Source organism: Saimiri boliviensis, chromosome 10, assembly GCF_048565385.1.
Source record: "Saimiri boliviensis isolate mSaiBol1 chromosome 10, mSaiBol1.pri, whole genome shotgun sequence".
NCBI lineage: Eukaryota > Metazoa > Chordata > Mammalia > Primates > Cebidae > Saimiri > Saimiri boliviensis.
In genome coordinates this window covers 117640962-117661793 of record NC_133458.1, presented here as the reverse complement: position 1 = coordinate 117661793, position 20832 = coordinate 117640962, and the positions used below count along the sequence as shown (strand labels likewise).

The window sequence follows — 20832 nt, the reverse complement described above, 5'->3', positions numbered from 1 at the left end:
TTCAGTTTAGCAAAGCTGCAGATACAGCATCAACATACAAAAATAAGTTGTATTTATAGATAATAGTGTGTACAACCAGAAAAACATAAATTTAAAAACATGATGTATAATAATAAAAACATAAAATACTTAGGGATAAGTCTAACAAAAGATGTGTAATATCTGTATACCGTAAACAGTAAAACATGGCAGGGAGAAATTAAAGAAAGCCATTAATAAAGGGAGAGATATACTGTTTCTATTGGTCAGATGACTAAGGTAACATTGATTTATAGACTCAGTGAAACATGATCCAATATCTGTACTGCTTTGAATAGTATCCTCCCCCACCCCCGAAATTTCATGCCCATCTGGAACCTGTAAATGTATCCCTAATTGACAATGGGGTTTTAACCAATGGAATAAAATAAAGATGAGGTCATCCTGATTACAGTGGGCCCTAATCCAATGACTGGTGACCCTGTAAGAAGAGGAAAATTTGGATATGTGGACACAAGGAGAATGTTATGTGAAGACACAGAGCACACAGACACACAGGGACAATGACATGTGACGACTAAGGCGCATATTGGAGTGGTGTATCTGCAAGTCAACCACCGGAAACTAGAAAACAAGAAAAAAGGATTGATCCTCCTATAGCCTTCAGAAAGAGCATGTTCCTACTGATACCTTGATCTCAGACATCTAGTCTCCAAAACTGTTAAAGAAAAATGACAATAATCAATATAGCATGCTACTGGCACAACAGTAGGCAAAAAGATCAATGAAAAATCAGAGTCCAGAAATATAGCCATATGTATATATGTATATTAGTTGTCTAATTTTCCACAAAGGTACAAAGGCAATTCAGTAGAGTAAGAATACTTTTCAACAATGGAATATTCATTTCTAAAGAAATAAACTCCAACACATACTTTGTACCACATAAAAAAATTAACTCCAAATTGGTGACAGGCTTAAATGTAACACCTGAAGATAAAACTTCTAAAACTATTAAGAGAAAACCTTGTGATTTTTATCTTGGGTTAGGCAAAGACCTTTTAGATATGACATCAAATATATAATCCATAAAAAATTGATAAACTAGATTTCATCAAAATTAAGAAATTCTGTTCTTCAAATGACACTGCCAAGAGAATGAAAAGAAAGCCACCCACTGGGAGAAAGTATTTGCAAATCATATCTAATAAGGGACTTGAATACAGAATGGACAAAGAGTTCTCAAAAGTCAGGTAAAAAATAAATAGATGAGCAAAAGTTTTTAACAGACACTTCACCAAAGAAGATATATGGGCACTAAATAAGTGCATGAAAAAATACTTAACACCACTACTTATTTGGGAAATGCAAATTAAATCAAAATGAAATACCACTATCACTTACTAGAATAGCTAAAATTAAAAACACTAACTGACATGGTTTGGATCTGTGTCCCCACTCAAATCTCATGTCAATTTGTTATCCTCAGTGTTAGAGGTAGGGCCTGATAGGAGGTGACTGGATCACAGAGGCGAAGTTTTCATGAATGATTTAGCACCATTCCCCCTTGGTACTGTATAGTAAATGAGTCTCGAGAGATCTGGTTATTTAAAAGTGGGTGGCATCCCCCTCCTCTCTCTCTTCCTCCTGCTCCTGCCACGTGAGACACCTGCTCCCGCTTTGCCTTTGCCATGAACAAAAGCTCCCTGAGGCCTCCCCAGAAGCAGATGCTCCCATGCTTCCTGTAAAGCCTGCAGAACCATGAGCCAATTAAATCTCTTATCTTTATAAATTACCCAGTCTCAGGTATTTCTTTATAGCCATGTGAGAATGGACTAATACACTAACCATGCCAAGTGTTGGCAAGGATGTGGAAGAATTGGAACTCTTATCCAATGCTGAAGAAAATACAAAATAGTACAAACACGTTGGAAAATCTGCCAGTTTTTTAAAAAGTTAAATTTACTCCTAACATGTGATTTAGCTAGTTTATCCCTAGGGATTCACCCAAGAGAAATGAAAGCATACATACACACAAAGATTTGTATACAAGTGCTTATGGTGCCTTCACTTATGATAGTAAAAAATGGAAAACAACTCAAATATCCATCAGGTGGAAAGATAAATTGTGATATATTCATACAATAAAATACTACTCAATAAGAAGGAATTAACTACTGATATGTGCCACAACATTAATGAATTTCATATTATGCCAAAGTTTTTTTAAAGTATGCTTTTTTATACTGTATGATTCTATTTATATAAAATTCTAGAAAATGCAAACTAATGTATAGCAACAGAAAGATATGTGTTTGCCTCGAGATGCTGGCGCCCATGGGGACAAGCAAGAGAAATTACAAAGTGGCTCAGAAAACTTCTTGGGGTGACAAATATTTATTATGTTGATTCTGATAATGGTTTAATGATATATACATATGTGAAAACTCATGATATATTTGCATGTTCAAATATGTACAGTTTATTGTAGATTAATTATACATCAATAAAGCTTAATAATAATAATATTAAAAAGATTCTAATAGTGAGTGATGGGTTAAACCTACCATAGCACACTCTCTTAACATAGCGCTCTGCTGCTATTTAAAATAATGAAATAAATACTAAATTGACAGGGAAATACTTTTGCTATATTTGTACTAAAAAACCATAAATTAAAAAACTGACATAGAACAATCACATTTCCAAAAATATACTTTTCAGTTACTATTTAAATGGAAAAAAGTAGTATTTTACACCTAAAATCAAAGTTTTTCTATTTAAATGGAAAAAAGTAGCATTTTACACCCAAAATCAGTCAAAAAAAGTAGCATTTTACACCCAAAATCAGTCAAAAAGGAGCATTTTACATCCAAAATCAGTGAGTTTTCCTCGGGAATAGACTTTTACTTTTGAAGTTTTACTTTTTGCTTCTCTGTAATTTACTATTTTTTTACATTATGCATCCTTTGGGGCATTATTTTTATAAGCATATCAGGTAAAACAGATTTCAACATATGACTATAACCACAAAAGAATTTAGTAGTGAAGCATTTGTATGCAGTTTGCAATTCTTTCATCAACTAGAGCACGCAACACAACATATGTTCTGAGGATCTTAACCTTTAGAATTTGAATAAAAGGTATAAAATCTGTAAAAACCTCAAAAAACCAATTAGAAGTAAAACATTGTCTCTAAGCCATCCTCATGACTGCATGCAGACAGCCAGACAGATAGTAAACCAGATTACTATGAAGCCATAGGTACTACTTCTCCCTGAGATTTTTCATCTCTTACTCTTTCATTAAACATATTTTGAAAACCTTTACTATATCCTAAATATTGTTCTGGACACCTGTAACTTCCTAATAGGGCAAAAAGAGGCCAAGTAGGGGCTAGGCGCAGTGGCTCACACCTGTAATCCCAGCACTTTGGGAGGCTGAGCCAGGCAGATCACGAGATCAGGAGTTTGAGACCAGCCTGACAAATATGGTAAAACCTTGTCTCTACTAAAAATACAACGATTAGCCAGATGTGGTGGCATGTGCCTGTAGTCCCAGCTGTACAGGAGGCTGCGGCAGAAGAATCACTTGAACTGGACGGCAGAAATTGCAGTAAGCCAAGATCACCCCCTGAATTCCAGCCTGGGCAACAGACTGAGACTCCATCTCAAAAAAAACAAAACAAAACAAAGGCCAAGTAGGAAGCTTAAGACAGGGAGATTAAATACAATCTTTAGGAACAAGGCCAATGAGAAGTTATCTTTTATATAATAAAAATACCTTTCACATAAAAGTCACATGAAGGCATAGGCAAGGACTTCATGACTAAAATACCAAAAGCAATGGCAACAAAATCCAAAATAGACAAATGTGATCTAATTAAACTCAAGAGCTTCTGCAAAGCAAAAGAAACTATCATTAGAGTGAACTGGCTACCAATAGAATGGGAAAACATTTTTGCAATCTACCCATCTGACAAAGGGCTAATACCCAGAATCTACAAAGAACTTAACTAAATTTACAAGAAAAAACAACTCCATCAAAAAGTGGGCAAAGAATACGAACAGACACTTTTCAAAAAAAAGACATTTATGCAGCCAACAAACATAAGGAAAAATGCTCATCATCACTGGTCATTAGAGAAATGCAAATCAAAACCACATTGGGATACCATCTCACACCAGTTAGAATGCGAACATTAAAAATCTGAAGACAATAGATTATGGAGAGGATGTGGAGAAACAGGAATGCTTTCACACTGTTGGTGGGAGTGTAAGTTAGTTCAACCATTGTGGAAGACAGTGTGGTCTCAGGGATCTAGAAATAGAAATACCATTTGACCCAGCAATCCCATTATGGGCTATATACCCAAAGGATTATAAATCATTCTACTATAAAGAGATACGCACATGTACATTCATTATGGCACTGTTTACAATAGCAAAGACTTGGAACTAATCCAAATGCCCATCAATGATAGACTGGATAAAGAAAATGTGGCACATATACATCATGGAATACTACGCAGCCATAAAAAAGGATGAGTTCATGTTCTTTTCAGGGACATGGATGAAGCTGGAAACCATCATTCTCAGCAAACTGACACAAGAACAGAAAACCAAACACTGCATGTTCTCACTCATAAGTGGTTGTTGAACAATGAGAACACATGGACACAGGGAGGGGAACATCACACACCAGGGCCTGTTGGGGGGTGAGAGAGCTAGGGGAGGGATAGCAGGGTGTTGGGGGATGGAGAGGGCTAACATTAGGAGAAATACCTAATGTGGATGACAGGTGGAAGGATGCAGCAAACCATCATAGCATATATATATACCTATGTAACACTACTGCACGATCTGCACATGTACCCCACAACTTAAGTATAATTTTTAAAAAAGATGTTGTCAAGTATTTGTTCCACAAAGTTTATTGCAGTGTAGTTGTTCCTTCCTTATTTGCAGGAGATATGTTCCAAGACCCTCAGGGGATGCCTGAAACCACAAATGGTACAGGTAGTACTGAACCCTATACACACTATGCTTTTTCCTATACACATATACCTATGATAAGGTTGAAGTTATCAATTAGGCATAGTAAGAGATTGACAATAATAGCTGATAGTAAAATAGAACAATAATAACAATACAGTATAATAAAGGTGAATGTAGTGTGAATGTGAATGCAGTCTCTCGTGCTCTCCCTCTCCAAATATCTTACTGTTATGTAGTATTTTAGATCATGGTTGACCATGGGAAGCTGAAACCATGGAAAGTGAAACCATGGATAAGGGGAGACTGCTGTAAAGAGAATTAAAAGGACAGCACAATGCAGATGCCTTTACTCACAATCTAGACCTACAATTGTTCTCTCACATTTGCTTTGTGTGCATACCTATAGTTACATAATCCTGAAATGCTCTAGGAATGGGTGGGCATACAATAAACTAGACCTTCTAGGAAACTGTTTTCCTACTTATTTTGTTTTTTCTTTGTTTTTTATTACAAGTTGGTAGGCTGTAAAATCATTCTTAGTGTAGCATGTGGGCTTTGTTCATTAGTTTTACATATATTATGACTAACAGCATAAAAGCTGAAAATCTTAAGAATAGAGTCAGCAAGGAAGAGGGATAGGGCCTATGCTTATAGTGAGGTTCTGTTATGACTAGTGGAAAGAGATGACTAAACTGGTTGAATGAAGGCCTTCCTACCACTCTATCATGGTATTCACCAATAACGTCACTGATACGTAATGACCTAAAGAACTTTGCTAATATCAAAACCCAAACAAATTCTAGAGAATGTGCATCCTGGACACTAAGGATAGAGTGATATAGATTTGTTCATTACTGAATGCCTGGTATCTACTGTCTTTCGGGCACTTGCGATGCTGTCATATAGCCTACAGCATTCTGCTTCCCATGTCTGCACTAGAAACAGCATGGTTCGGCAGAAACACGACAGGTTTCCTCTTCTAGAAAGTAGGTCTAATGACATGTAAATCACAGAACTGATGTCAAGGTTAAATTCAATGAGACCTTGCAAAAAGATATTTGGTAGCTTTCCCTGTGCTGTAGACAGAAATGCTAGGCATTCCTAGCAGCTCTGGAGTCAGAACCTTGAAAGACAGTGAGGCCTAATGACATAATGATGTAAAAACAATTTCAGAATACCAGGTAATATGTAAACTGCACTGCTTGGTTACACCTGCTCAAGGAATGGAACAATGCTACTGTTAATCCACCAGGACAATGAACTGACTAAACTTGGGCTTGAAATGCACTGTGTATTTTTTCTTCCTTCTAATTTCCATCTTACTAATTCTTTCTGTCTTAAAATAATGTTAATGTGTATACTTTGAAAAATAGCAAGGGAAAGAAGAGGCAGCTGGTCCAGAAATATGCCACATGGAAAAGCCAGTGCGGTATTTAGAACCAGGTTACAGATACCCAGTAAGTGAGTGATGCATGTGTCCGTAACTGCAGGCTGGCCTCATCAGGATTGCATGGGTGAAAACATTTCATGGATTGATTCTGCAAGTTGAATTCTATTTCAGTTTGACTGGCAAGGGAAAACAGCATGATTTAATGAACTTAAAAAGCAAGATGCTGTATTAAAGTGGAAAACAGAGATACAAGAGTAGAAAAGCTAATGGTGCTCAATGGGTCCCAGCACTTGGGATTGAAAGGTTGTGTTCATGTCTGCCTGTGAGCATGGCAGGCATCTTTTAGGGGTGATGAGCAGGGCTTGGAGGAATAAGCTTGGATGTGCAAGGGGTAATCTCTCTGGATTTGTAAAGGGAAATCTGTCAGAGAAAATATGCAATATCATAGTTGGGGAAAGATTTAGGAAAAATAGTTGGGGGTATCTGCTATGAAAAAATCCTGACAGGCAATATTTTCTTCCTCTCTAACACTGAACACAAAGTCCCTGGCAAAGAGGGGCCCCTCACCAAGCCTTGAATCTAAGGGGACCCCCATGCTTTTAAGCACCTTTCTTAAAGCTCCCTAAGTCATCTTCTGGGAGAAGGGACCAGCTGCAGCTGCAGTGCCATCTGGTCAGGGCATCCTGAGCCTATGCCAGGACTGGGCTTTGGCTTCCATCTCTCCTCTTCAGAGCACTCCCTAGCACTACTCCACATGTAGGGTCGATGCTCCTGGACCTCAGGGGGATTCCTATCCACAAAGCTGTTGCGAACACTGAAGATGGGGCCTGTTTCCAGGAGGGCGGGTAGTGAGATGGTGAGATTGCTCTTTTTGGTCAGTTTGGGGCACTTCACTTATAGAATTCCTTGAGACTGGCCATAAGAATGTTGCCGATAAGCTCATTTAAATTGACTCCAACTTTTTATATGGAAGAATGCCATGATCCTGAAGGGAGGGTGAACATTAGATTTAAAATCAAGTCATCAAGTTAGAATAAAAGCCAATCCAAAACATTTTTTTTTTTTGAGACAGGGTTTCACTCTGTCACCTAGGCTGGAATCCAGTAGTGTGATCATAGCTCACTATAACCTCAACCTCCTGGGCTCAAGAGATCCACCTGCCTCTCAGCCTTCCAAGCAGCTGGGACTACAGTCACATACAACCCTGCCCATCTTTTTTTTTTTTTCTATAGAGATAGGGTCTTACTAGGTTGGTCTCAAACACCTGGCCTCAGGCAATCCTCCTGCCTTGGCCTCCCAAAGCGTTGAGATTACAGATGTGAGCCACCATGCCTGGACCCAAAATGTTTTCTGAGGACAAGAATTAAAAACAAGAGAAAACTGCAGTCTACCCATCTGACAAGGGGCTGATATCCAGAATTTACAAAGAACTAAAACAGATCTACTAGAAAAAAAACCAACAAGCACATTCAAAAGTGGGTGAAGGATATGAACAGACACTTTACAAAAGAAGACATACATGAGGCCAACAAACATATGAAAAAATGCTCATCATCACTGGTCATTAGAGAAATGCAAATCAAAACTACATTGAGATACCATCTGACACCAGTTAGAATGGCGATCATTAAAAAATCTGGAGACAACAGATGCTGGAGAAGATGTGGAGAAATAGGAACACTTATACGCTGTTGGTGGGAGTGTAAGTTAGTTCAACCATTGTAGAAGACAGCGTGGTGATTCCTCAATGACCTAAAAATAGAAATCCCATTTGACCCAGCAATCCCATTACTGGGTATATATCCAAAGGATTATAAAGCATTCTACTATAAGGACACATGCACACGAATGTTCATTGCAGCACTGTTTGCAATAGCAAAGACCTGGAACCAACCCAAATGCCCATCGATGAGAGACTGGACAGGGAAAATGTGGTACATATACACCATGGAATATTACGCAGCCATCAAAAATGATGAGTTCTTGTCCTTTGTAGGGACATGGATGAACCTGGAAACCATCATTCTCTGCAAACTGACACAAGAGCAGAAAATCAAACACTGCATGTTCTCACTTATAGGCGGGTGTTGAACAATGAGAACACATGGACATGGGGAGGGGAGCACTACACACTGGGGTCCGTTGGGGGGAAATGGGGGAGGGACGGGGGGGTTGGGAGGTGGGGAGAGATAGCATGGGGAGAAATGACAGATATAGGTGAGGGGAAGGAAGGCAGCAAACCACACTGCCATGTGTGTACCTATGCAACAATCTTGCATGTTCTTCACATGTAACCCAAAACCTAAAATGCAATAAAAATTTTTTTTTAAAAAAAGAGAAAAATAACCTTGCATATACACACATACGTATATGTATGTATATACATATATATACATATTTATACATATATCTATATATACGTATACACACATATATGATTGCTTTTTTTATCTTGATCTCCTGTTAGAATCATATTTATATGGAATAGATTTGATTTCTAGGAACATAATATCTTTAAATCTTTATTTCTTAAAATATTTTACAAAATACCCATTTCCTAGCAAAGCATATTTTAGGGGTGAAGGAGAGACTGCCTGAGAAACTCTGCTCTAAACAAAGTTTAATGGAACTTTGTTACAGAACTTTTCCAGAGCCTTAAACATGCTGATGTAAACTGTGAAAAAGCAAAAAAGATGTAGCCCCCCAGTCTCATGTAAACAGAGACTTGCTTTTAAAAGAATTTACTGATACTAGTGTTCCTCAAAAACATACTTTGGAAAATGCTGTTTTAAAAGAATAATGTAGAGACACAAACACACAAGGAGGGAGGGGGGGAGACAGTGAGAAAGAGGAAGACGATTTCTAAGTTCTTAGGAAGTAAAAATAGGGAAGAATTTTTTGGATCTTGGAAGAACCACTTTTGTAAACACAGAACCAGAAAAGCAAGCTAAAGCTTTGGGTCTTTACCATGGGGCATCTTCCTGTGAGCAGATAAGGACATTTACCAGAGAAAATTCTATGCTACATTTAAAGTTTGGGCCATTAGAGGGCTCTGCAGACCTGATGGATTTCTGTCTTCAATCCCAGGACATAGTCAGGAGAGAATCATCACTGTAATGGTGCTTGGTGGAGGAGACATACAAATCCACCTGAGACTGGGTACATTTCAGTCATTACAGTTTGAGCTTCTGGGCAGGATTAACACAAATGCTTTTCTTTCCCCATTAAACACATGATAAAAATAGCGAGCTGGGGACACAGATCAATCTTCTAAATGCATAGGACTCATTAAAAAATTAATATTAAAATAAAATGTAGATGGATCATCCTATATTGTTATGTGTGTCAGAGAAAACGTTTTCAGGTACATGTAAGCTGTCTAGTTTTCAATGCTCTTCTTCCTTGCAGTTTGCATCTCATTTTTTCCAGGCATTGTTATTTATTCTCTTTTATCTATTCATCTGTAGATTGTCAAACACATTATTGTCTGGATGAAACAGTTCGTTCATTTTGAATATGTAGCTCGACCTACAATCTGATCAACACATCTAACGTTATAAGCACACATATATATATGTATGTATCCAACAGCCCTAAATATGGAACGTGTTGAGTCACATCGTTTTGAAGGGTACTGTTAGGAATGGCCAATCATTGCACACACTTGACTCAGCTGGCTATTTCCCTGGAAGAAATCTGTTAATTCACTGTGGTGCTTTGTTAAAATGGTCACTGAATTGTGCCATGTGGAATCCTGATAGCTTAAAACAGTGGTTTCCAGAGTGTGGTACCAACACCAGCAGTATCAGCAGCATTTTCCTAAGAAATGCAGATTCCTGACCTCATCCCAGACTTGCCAAATGAGAAACTGCTGGATGGACTGGAGTAACACAAAATGGCTGTTTATATCTACAGAGGAACAAGCCACTGAAGAAACTGCCAGATGCTTCAGGAAAAGACAGCATCTGTACATTTTTAATTAAAGCCAGATTATGTCACTCAATAAACCAGAAAGCAGACAGAAATATAAATCCCTATTTCACTCCCTCTCTTGACATCTTGACATGAGACAAATGGTCATTTAGTCCATGGAAACACTCCAAGTCATACTCTATGGTCCAGCTGCTAGAGCCATGCTGCTTTTCAGATTTAGAAAAATGGCAGAAACCCTATTCTGACTCCTCCCCAGATTAAAAGAAAGCAATATAAATAAGGCTCGGCACCCAAAACACACTCCTATAATGTCTCTGGTGCTTGGTTCTTCCAAAATTGCCTGACAGACCAAAGGAAGTGACACACAGCCAGTGAGATATAAGAGGTATTGATGGAGAGGCACTGAAAGCTTCCAAATTCCTTTCCCAGCAGCCTTGAGGTTATGCATAAAGCACTAGCAAAGCCTAGGCAAGTGGCTCTACCTGGAAATAGTGTCTGTCCTCACAGGATCTGCAGCTGGAACATGCTTCTGTTTGGAAAGGCACTTCCTCTCCCCCAGTTCTTGACCTTTCCCATCACTCTCACCCAACAGTACCAGCAAAAGCTAACGCTCCTTTAAGTACTTAGGGGAATCTCCTGGCATCTGTAATTTTCAAAAGTGCTTTGATTCTTACTCCTCCCACCATCAAGGGTCCTTACCTATGGGCCAGCAAACTATGAATATGAAGAAAAAAACATTTAAAAGGAAAGAACACTCTGAACCTCATCTCTACTTCATAGTGAGTCTGAATGTCATGTTGTCTCTACTTCAGTTGCCTTATCTACCAAATGGGGACATACTCAGCTAAGCATACAGGATTCTAGGTGACCAAAGTCTCTATTTGTGAAGGAACTGAGATGATGCTTTTGGATGGTCCAGGTCAAAGCAACTGAGTAAGGATACTGTTGCCCTAAAATACTCCCAGTTCAAAAATTCATATAGTGAACAAAGAGACTGAAAGCTGGGCAGTAGAAAATGCAAAGAGATAGTACAACTTTGGAAATTAGAACTGCTCAAGTTTGTCCTAGGGCAACTGGCAGATGCTGGGTAAGAAGCTTTGCTGCTAAGACAGCTATCCCTGGCGGCATCTCTGTATCCACAGACATACAATTTCGCCATGCACTGATAAACACCATTTCCTCTCCTCAAAGGAGCTGCTAAACCACATCTCAAGCCCCAGATAATTTTGCCAAACTCAGCATCTTATGCAAACAACAGAAGGAAGAAAATAATAGCTCAAAGCATTTTGTCTATTGACAAGTGTGCTTGAAAAGGATGAAAAATCACGATTTGTCACTGCATTGCATCTGAGTTTTTATTTTCTGAGGTCCCTATTATTATCAATACACAATCTCTGCTATTATCAATAGGATGTAATTATAAATGGGATATTATGCATAGTGTAGTTATTGATGTGCTCAGTAATCATAGTTCTACATTAGCACCTCTTGTAAAATGTAAATATTATTCAAAATCCTGAGAACACTGAGAAAAAACAGTATCACCATGACTTCTCTGTGGCCTTTCACTTGTAGAAAAAAGAGATGGTTTTGGTGAAATTAGAGGCAGCTCCAGATGTTATGATAATTCTTGAGTCTGTTTTTTTAAAAAGCCACTAGCAGCAACAAGCCTGCAAGTAGCTGCAGGTGGGATATGTGTATACAGGTCTATTAAAGATCAGTAGGAACACTGACTTTCACTTGCCAAATCATGTAAATAATATGCCCCTGTTGAAAGGCAAAAGACTTAAAATTATTCACCTCTTTCAATTTCATTTCCTATTCTCTACTAAGAATCAATATAGAAGAAACAATAGAAGACATAAACATGAAATAATACATAGAGATAGATGTTTACTGAAGTGCTGGTGAAGCAACAAAAAAATTGGAAGCAACCTGTGGCCAATGGTCTGAGGTTGGTACACCCAACTGATAAGAGTATTATGAGAAAATATGTTTTTGCAAAGACAATATTATGACAAAAAATATGCTCAATAAAATTAAGTAGAAAAGTCAGAAATACATGATAGTACAATCTCAATTTTATAGTGCAAAATTGATACATACTCAGGGATGTGGGGAGACTAAAGGAAGATAGACCAAAGTACACAAGTGGTATGAGTTAAGTGATTATTAAAATTCTTTATTCTGGGAGACTGGCTCAAGATGGCTGATTAGAGAAAACTAGTGCATGCCTCTTCCACAGAGGGGAAGCAAAATAGCAAGTAGATATTCACACTGCGAATAGGTCACCTAGGAGAGAACACTGGGATTCAACAGAGAAGTGATAGGAAGCACTGAAAGCAAGAAAGGAGAGAACAGCAACGCTTTCCTCAGCCAGGACCAGGAGAAGCTCCTGGAAGTGAGGAAAGGATAAGTGAGAATCCCCAGGACTCCTCATACCCCGCACCATCTTTTACCATCCCAGCAATGGGAGGACCTCCCAAATGATGTGGGTTTCAAGACTTACATGGGGAGCTGCCTAGACCGTGCAGAGACACTGTTCCAGAGAGAATTCACATGGAGCTCCACAGGCAACTAAGTCCTGAGTGGCTGCAGTTTGGAGGCATTCTGAGCCAAGTCCCCAAAGGACTGCATCTTGCTCTGGGCCTGCCACTGCCATCACCAGCTCAAGAAGGCTGGGGGAGGGGAGCTCGCACCTTCATGTACTGCAAGGAGAAATCCTATGCACTTCTGAGGGCTGCTGTGGAAACAAGGAATGAGAAAACTACACTCCACAGCCCCAGAGCTACCTGCCTATACTACACCCCGCACTCCCCAGGGGCGGTGGGTGCCATTCTGAGAGTCTAGCTTCCAAAGGTCTGCATCCCTCCCTGGGGCCAAGGCTGATGCTACTGCTGGCTGATGCTACTGCTGCCACTCCTGGGCCAAAGAGGGAGAGGGGAGACCAGGCACCTTCACACACTGTGGACAAATCCCACTGCTGTTCCTGCAGGCTGCAGTGGGACCAAGACACGAGGAAACCACGTGTCCCACAGGTATCTCCCTACACTACTCCTGGCATGAGAGGCTTTGACCTCCCTAGTAGCAGGTCCACAGGGCAGCATGGTGCTTCTTACATCTGAGCATTTTGTCAGCAGGCTGGAAACCACCCCACCCAGCCTGTCACAGCCAGCGTCAATGTAGCTTGACCTGAGGAAAAGCTACTGGATCAGTCTTATCACCCCTGTACTTTAGCACGCTGTTCAGGGGCCTGGAAACCTCCCAGCCCAGTCTACTGCTGTTGGAACCTGAATATTCCTCCTGGGTCTGAGATTTGGTCAGCCCAACCTGCCAAAGTTATCACAGGTGGCACCCACCAGAACACACCACCAGCAGCCCAACGGACTGGCACATCCACCCTGTTACAGCTACCACCAACACCAGAGTGGACCACTTGGGTTCCAGTGGGTAACTCCACCACTGCTACTGACGTCACCCACATCACATCAGCTGCCTGGAGGCTTGAGAACCTGACCACACACTCATCCCACTGCTGCCACCAGTATCTGAGCAAGCCACCTGGAGCCCAAGAATCACCCTGTCTGGACTCACTAACACTGGAGCTAGTGTAACCCACACTAGGCCAAGGACAAGCACACTCAGCTCACCACTGCCACCACTGGGGCCCAAAGACTGATCAAATCAGCATTCTTGTCCTCAGCAAAACTTTACCCTGCCCCCACCACTAGCAAAGATACCCAAAGCCACTGAGGAAATCACAAGTACAACTGACACTATTTACAGTCAAATAAATCACACGAAGATCACACTACTACATGTGGCCAAAATCAAAGCCAAAATGTCCAACCCAACCAACAACATATATACATCTTCAGGGAAAAGCTCTCTCCTACAAAAACCAATTTCAAAGAATTGAAAGAAGCAACCAGATTGGATGTTAGAAACTGAAAGTTATACCACATGCACAGATATCAACACAAGAAAACAGAAACATAAAACAACAAGGAAATATGATACTTCTAAAGAAACAAGATAAAGCATTCAAAATGTTGTTTTTAAAGAGGCTCAGTGAGATACAAGAGAATTTTGAAAAACAAAGAAATCAGAAAACCATTTTAGGATATGAATGAGAAATTTACCAAAGAGATACCCGATATTTTTTAAAAGAACCAAGTAGAAATTCTGAAACTCAAGAATTTATTGACCAAAATGCAAAACACATTTGATAGCTTCAACCATACACTAGATCACACAGAAGAAAGCATCTCAGGACTTGAAGACAGGTCTTTGAAATAATCCAGTGAGACAAAAATAAACAAAAAAGAATAGACAAAGCCTTCCTGACATTTGGGACAATATAATGCAATGAAACATTTGAATTATTAGTGTCCTTGAAGACACTAATGGGCTAGAAAACCTATTTAATGAATTATTAAATTGAAAACATCCCAAGTCTAGCAATAGACCTAGCCATCCAGATATAGGAGGCTCAAATATCCTTAAAAAAATACAATACAAAAAGATCTTTTCAATGGTATATTACAGTCAAACTACGTACTAAAGTAAAAATAAAAGAGAGAATACTAAGAACTGTAAGAGAAAAGCATTTGTGTATTTAGTCAGTTTATCTTAATTTAATCTGTTTTCTTTCAAAGCTATTACTGATATGCAAGGTTTTGTTACTGTCATAATGTTAATTGTTTTCTGGTCATTGCATGTGTGTGTGCGTGTGTGTGTGTGTGTGTCACATATATATGTCATTGTGGTTTGGTAGTATACTGTAGCATTTGAGTCATCTCTCTTCCTCATTTGTGTGTTTGGACCACAAAAAGATTCGGGGATGGAGGGATGGAGGTGGGCAAAGGTAAAATGCTACCTACTGGGGACTATGTTCACTATCTAAGTGATGAGATCATTAGAAGCTCAAACCTCAGCATCACGCAATATCTCTATGTTACAAAACTCTACATATGCCCCCTGAATCTACAATAAAATAAAAATAAAGCAGTCTCCCAACAAACGGAAGCCCAGAACTGGTCGAATTCACAGCCCAACCTTATCAATACCAATCCTCCAGAAACTATTCCAAAAAAAAAAAAAAAAAAAAAAAAAGAAGAGGAGAGAACTCTCCCTAACTCATTTTACAAGGCCAGCACTACCCTGATACCAAAACCAAACAAAAGCACAATGAAAAGAAAACTATAGACAAATATTCATGATAAACATAAATGCAAAAATCCTTAACAAAATACTAGCAAACCAAATCCAACAGCACATCAAACAGATGAAACACCATGACCAGGTGGGATTTATATCAGGGTTATAAGGATAGTTTAACTTACGCAAAACAATAAACTGAATACATCACATCAACAGTATTAAGCAGAAATCTACATGATTATCTCAATAGATATAGAACAAGCATTTGATGAAATTCAACATAACTTCATGATGAAAACTCTCAACCAACTTGGAATAGAAGGAGCTGACCTCAAAGTAACAAAGGCCATATATGACAAAAGCACAGGTAACATCATAGTGAATGGAGGAAAAGCTAAAAGCCTTTCTTCTATGAACAAGATAAGGATGCCCATTTTTACAACTCCCATTCAATATAGCACTGGAAGTCTTAGCCAGAGCAATCAGATAAGATAAAGAAATAAAAGGCATTCAAATTGGCTAAGAACAAGCCATATTGCCCCTCTTTGCTGATAGTATGGTCTTATAGATAGAAAAAAACTAAAGAATCCACCAAAAAAAAACCTCCTAAATTTGATAAATAAGTTCAGTAAAGTTGCAGGATATAAAAAAAGTTAACATACAAAAATCAGGAGCATTTCTGCACAACAATAAAGAGTTAGAAGGCAAAGAAATCAATAAGGCAATCCCACTTACAACAGCTACAACAAAATAGCATACCTACAAACAAATTTAATGACAGAAGTGAAAGATCTGTATGAGGAAAACTACAAAATACTGATGAAAGAAAATGAAAAGGACAAGGATCAGAAATATTCATATCGTAAAAATAACCATAATGCCCGATACAATGCCTACCAAAATACCAATAACATTTTCAGCAGAACTAGAAAAAACAATCATAAAATTTGTATGGAACCGAAAAAGAGCCCAAATAGCTAAAGCAATTCTGAGCTTAAAAACAAAGCTGGAGGCATCACGTTACCTGACTTATAAACATATTACAATTCTATAGTAACCAAAACAGCATGACATTGGTATAAAAACAGACACCTACACAGACCAATGGAACAAAATACAGAGCCCAGTAATAAATCCACATTTTACAGCCAAATGATATTCAATAAAGGAATCAAGAACATATACTGGGAAAAGGAAATCTTCTTCAATAAATAGTGCTGGGAAAACTGGATCTCCATATGCAGAAAAATGAAACTGAATCTCTATCTCTCTTGCTATATAAAAATCAACTCAAGATGGATTAAAGACTTAAACATAAGACCCAAAACTATAAAACAACTAGAAAAGAACGTAGGGAAACATCTCAAGACATCAGTTAAAGCAGGCGTCCCCAAACTTTTTACACAGGGGGCCGGTTCACAGTCCCTCAGACCGTTGGAGGGCCGCCACATACTGTGCTCCTCTCACTGAGCACCAATGAAAGAGGTGCCCCTTCCTGAAGTGCGGCGGGGGGGGCCGGATAAATAGCCTCAGGGGGCCGCATGTGCCCACGGGCTGTAGTTTGGGGACGCCTGAGTTAAAGGAAGATTGCATGAGGAAGACCTCAAAACCACAGAAAACTACATTAATAATAGAAAAAATGAGGCTTTATTAAACTGAATGGCACCTGCACACAAAGGAAACAATAAATACAGTGAAGAAACAACCTGCTGAATGGAAGAAAATATTTGCAGACTATTCATTCAACAAGGGAATATCATTTAGAATATATAAGGAACTTAATAATTAAAAAAACAATCCCAAGAAAAAGTGGGCTAAGGACATAAACAGACACTTTCTCAAAAATAGACATACAAGTGGCCAACAGGTATATAAAAACGTGCTCAGCATCACTAAGTATCAAGGAAATGCAAAACCAAACCAGATGTCATCGTACCGCAGTTAGAATGGCTATCATTAAAAGAACAAAACGAAACAGATGCTGGCCAGGATGTGGAGAAAAGGAAACTCTTATTATACAATGTTGGTGGGAATAGAATTGGTACAACTGCTATGGAAAACAGTAGGGAGATTCCTCAAAAAACTAAAAACAGAACTACCTTAAGATTCAGCAATCCCATTATTAAGTATTTATTCAAAAGAAATGTGTATATTAAATAATTATCTGTACTTGCATGTTTATCACAGCACTATTCATAACAGTAAAGCTAGAGAATCAGCCTAAGTGTCCACTGATGGACAAATGGATATAGAAAATGTGGTATATACACACAATGGAATACTATTGAACCAAAAAAGAAGAAATAATATGGCTTGCAATAACATGGATGGAACTGGAGGTCATTATGTTAAGTGAAATAAGCCAGGCACAGAAAGACAGATGCTTCATATTATTACTAACATGGGAGCTTAAAAAAATCAATCTCATGGAGATAGAGGATAGAATAACAGACACCAGAGGCTGAGAAGAATGTATAGGTGGAAGGAGGAGATAAAGAGAGGTTGGTTAGTGGATGCAAACACACAGTTAGATTGAAAAAAGAAGCCCCAATATTCAATAGCAGATTAGGGTGACTATGGTCAGCAACAGTGTATTACGTATTTCAAAGTAGCTAGAAGAGATGATTTGAAACGTTACCAATGCATAGACACGATAAATGCGCAAGGTGATGGATGCCCCAAATACCCTGACTCAATCATTCCACATCCTATGCATGCAACAAATACATGTACCCCATAAATATGTAAAATATTTGCTATCAATACAATTTTTAAAAATAAAAATTTTAAAAATAAAATAAATTCTTCATTTTATGCTTTTCAATATTTTCCCAATTTTCTATGAGTATATATGACCCTTAATCAAAAAAAAAGACAATTTTCAAATAGCAAACATCTCCCATTTAAGAATGCTTCAGACTAACCAAGTAATTAAAATAAGCCTGAATGACAACTAAAATTATATTGTTGATTCTGGCACCTGCCACTTTCTTCAGGGCTAACTCCTGAGAGTCTTTCCAACATGAGTTTCATGGACATCTCAGCTTTGAACCAGGCACTTACCTGGGAAGGTGTTGTCACACTGATTTCTGGAACAAAGTTGTCCTCAAAGAAACTGATGATATTCTCCTGCTGCAGTTCCTTCGTCGGGGTGACTTTAGGTAGGGGTGGGACAGGAGGCCCTTTCCTTGTCTAGAACATATGAAATACAAACATTAATCCAGTCAAAGACATGAAGAGAATAAGCTACGTGGACAGATTGAGCTCTGATTGAAACTTACATCTGCGTATGGCAGCAAGCCTGCCTGGGTCAGGTAAAGAATGCTGTCTACTTCGGAGGCTCTCTGAGCCCTGATAATCCATGGTTCAAGGGAAAAAAACTGAGGTTATATGAGTCCATTCATCTCAATTCAAGTACACACAGCTGCAGGGCCAGGTACCTATACTTTTAAGGTTAAACTAGGCCAATACCCTCTTCTGTACTAAATTGAAAATAATTTCTCATTTCAGAAACAAATAAAAATTTCAAAACTAAAGCAAGCTTTTCATTTGAATTGGTGAAATAAACTATACACACTTACATTTCACTTTCCATTGAAGGATTTTGAAAAGTAAAAAAATATAAAGCTCTGTTTAATATATGTATCTTCCCAAGACTTTCCTTAGTTTAACTACATATAGATGGTCCTCGACATATGATGGTGCAACCTATGATTTTTTTTGGACTTCAGGAAAGTGTAAAAGCAATAGGCATTCAATAGAAAGTGTGAAGACACTCTCTCTTAAGGTGGGACAGTGTCAGTGAACCACAGTTCCCAGTTAGCCCTGTGATCACGAGGGTGAATGACTGATATCATGTTCTATGGTGTACTATAATCAGTAAATTTCACAAGATATTCAACACGATTATAAAATAGGCTTTGTGTTAGATAACTCTGTCTAACTTTAGGCTAAGGTAAGTGTTCTCAGCATATTTAAGGTAGGTTGGGCTAAGCCACGATGCTCAACAGGTTAGGTGTATTTAATGCATTTTAACTTATAGTACTTTCTACTTATGATGGGTTTATCAGGACCCAATCCCTTTTTAATGCAAGCGGCATCTGTATAAGGAAGTTTGAACTGGACTGGGGGCTTTATGTTTTTCTACAGAAATTTCATTTTCACCCATCATAGGGAGAATAAAGGTGGCAGTTTTTCTCTACAGTAATCTTTGCCCAGCCCTTATTTTTTATTTTCAACTATTTGTTCAATATAGTTTTATTAAGTGGCTATTCACATGCAAGTGTGTGTACCAAAAAATGTCCAGATGTACCAAAAAATGTTAAATGACATATAAACATACCTGCCAACTCTAAATCACCAGGAGAGGGAAGGTTTCATGCAGAGGTAGGATTTAAAAGGAGAATTGAAAGAAAAGGGTTTGGTATCAAGAGATGGGAGAATACAGAACATGCTATCCTGAGCATGCTGAGAATGTGGTAAGAAATCCCAAACGAATTGAATATAGGGCATAGGAGGAAATATCAAAAGTCAAATAAGAAAAGCAGGTGGATACTTTCATGACAATCACAATGCCTAAAGCCTCACACCTCGGTCTCCCTAACTGGAAACTTCTCTTAAAGCTCTGGCACTGTGGGATCATCCTAAATGGGGCCACCTCACCATGAGTTCTATCCCCCAATATATTTGACCTCCTCCTACCTGTGAAGGTGACCGAGGCCGTGCCGGTGCAGGAGACGCAGGTGCTAATGTATGATTTGGACTTGCTGTCGGGCTTGGGAGGGGTGAAGGCTCCTCAGGTGGTGATGGCGTCTTTGCAAGGCGGAGAGGACCCGAGTCACTAGAGGAACACAGGGGCTTAAGCAAGGGACCTTCTGAAGAACAGTACTCATCTGATCAACGGTTTTCTATCTCAGAGGAATCTTGAACCCTAACAGGTACTATCTGTCATCCTGCTCTCCCCTTCCAGGTTACTTCTGGTTAATCGCAACAGTGAAGATGATAACTGGGACCATTTATCTGCACTACGCAGACCTCATTCATATATTATCTCGTCTTCACAGTAGCCATGTTTTATTGTCCACACTTTACAAGTTGTAAAGTGGGGCATAGAGAGGTTAAAAATTAAAACCCTAAAATCACCCAGCAATTTAGTGAATCTGAATTCAGGTCTTAATAATGCAAGACTTCTGTTCTTTCAAACAAGCTCTGCAAGAATCTTCCAAACATAAGCTGAATTGAATTTACTACTTTCGCTTTCTATTTACAAGAGAATCTTGCCATGTCACAATCTTTAAATTATCTACTCCGAAAATGGTAACTTTTATGTTAAAAGGCAGCCTTAGGATAGTGTTAGCAAGGATTTTGCAG

General features: G+C 38.7%; 1 protein-coding gene across 1 annotated transcript in view; it reads right to left on the bottom strand.

The window, feature by feature from the left end:
- LOC101048121 (amphiphysin) overlaps positions 1-20832 on the bottom strand; it is a 252017-nt gene that overhangs the window by 74913 nt on the left and 156272 nt on the right. The window contains exons 10-11 of the mRNA XM_074379802.1: positions 20164-20302; positions 18526-18654 (exon numbers count right to left, since the gene is read on the bottom strand). Of these exons, the coding sequence (XP_074235903.1) occupies positions 18526-18654; positions 20164-20302 (268 nt within the window). The remainder of the gene's footprint in view (positions 1-18525; positions 18655-20163; positions 20303-20832) is intronic.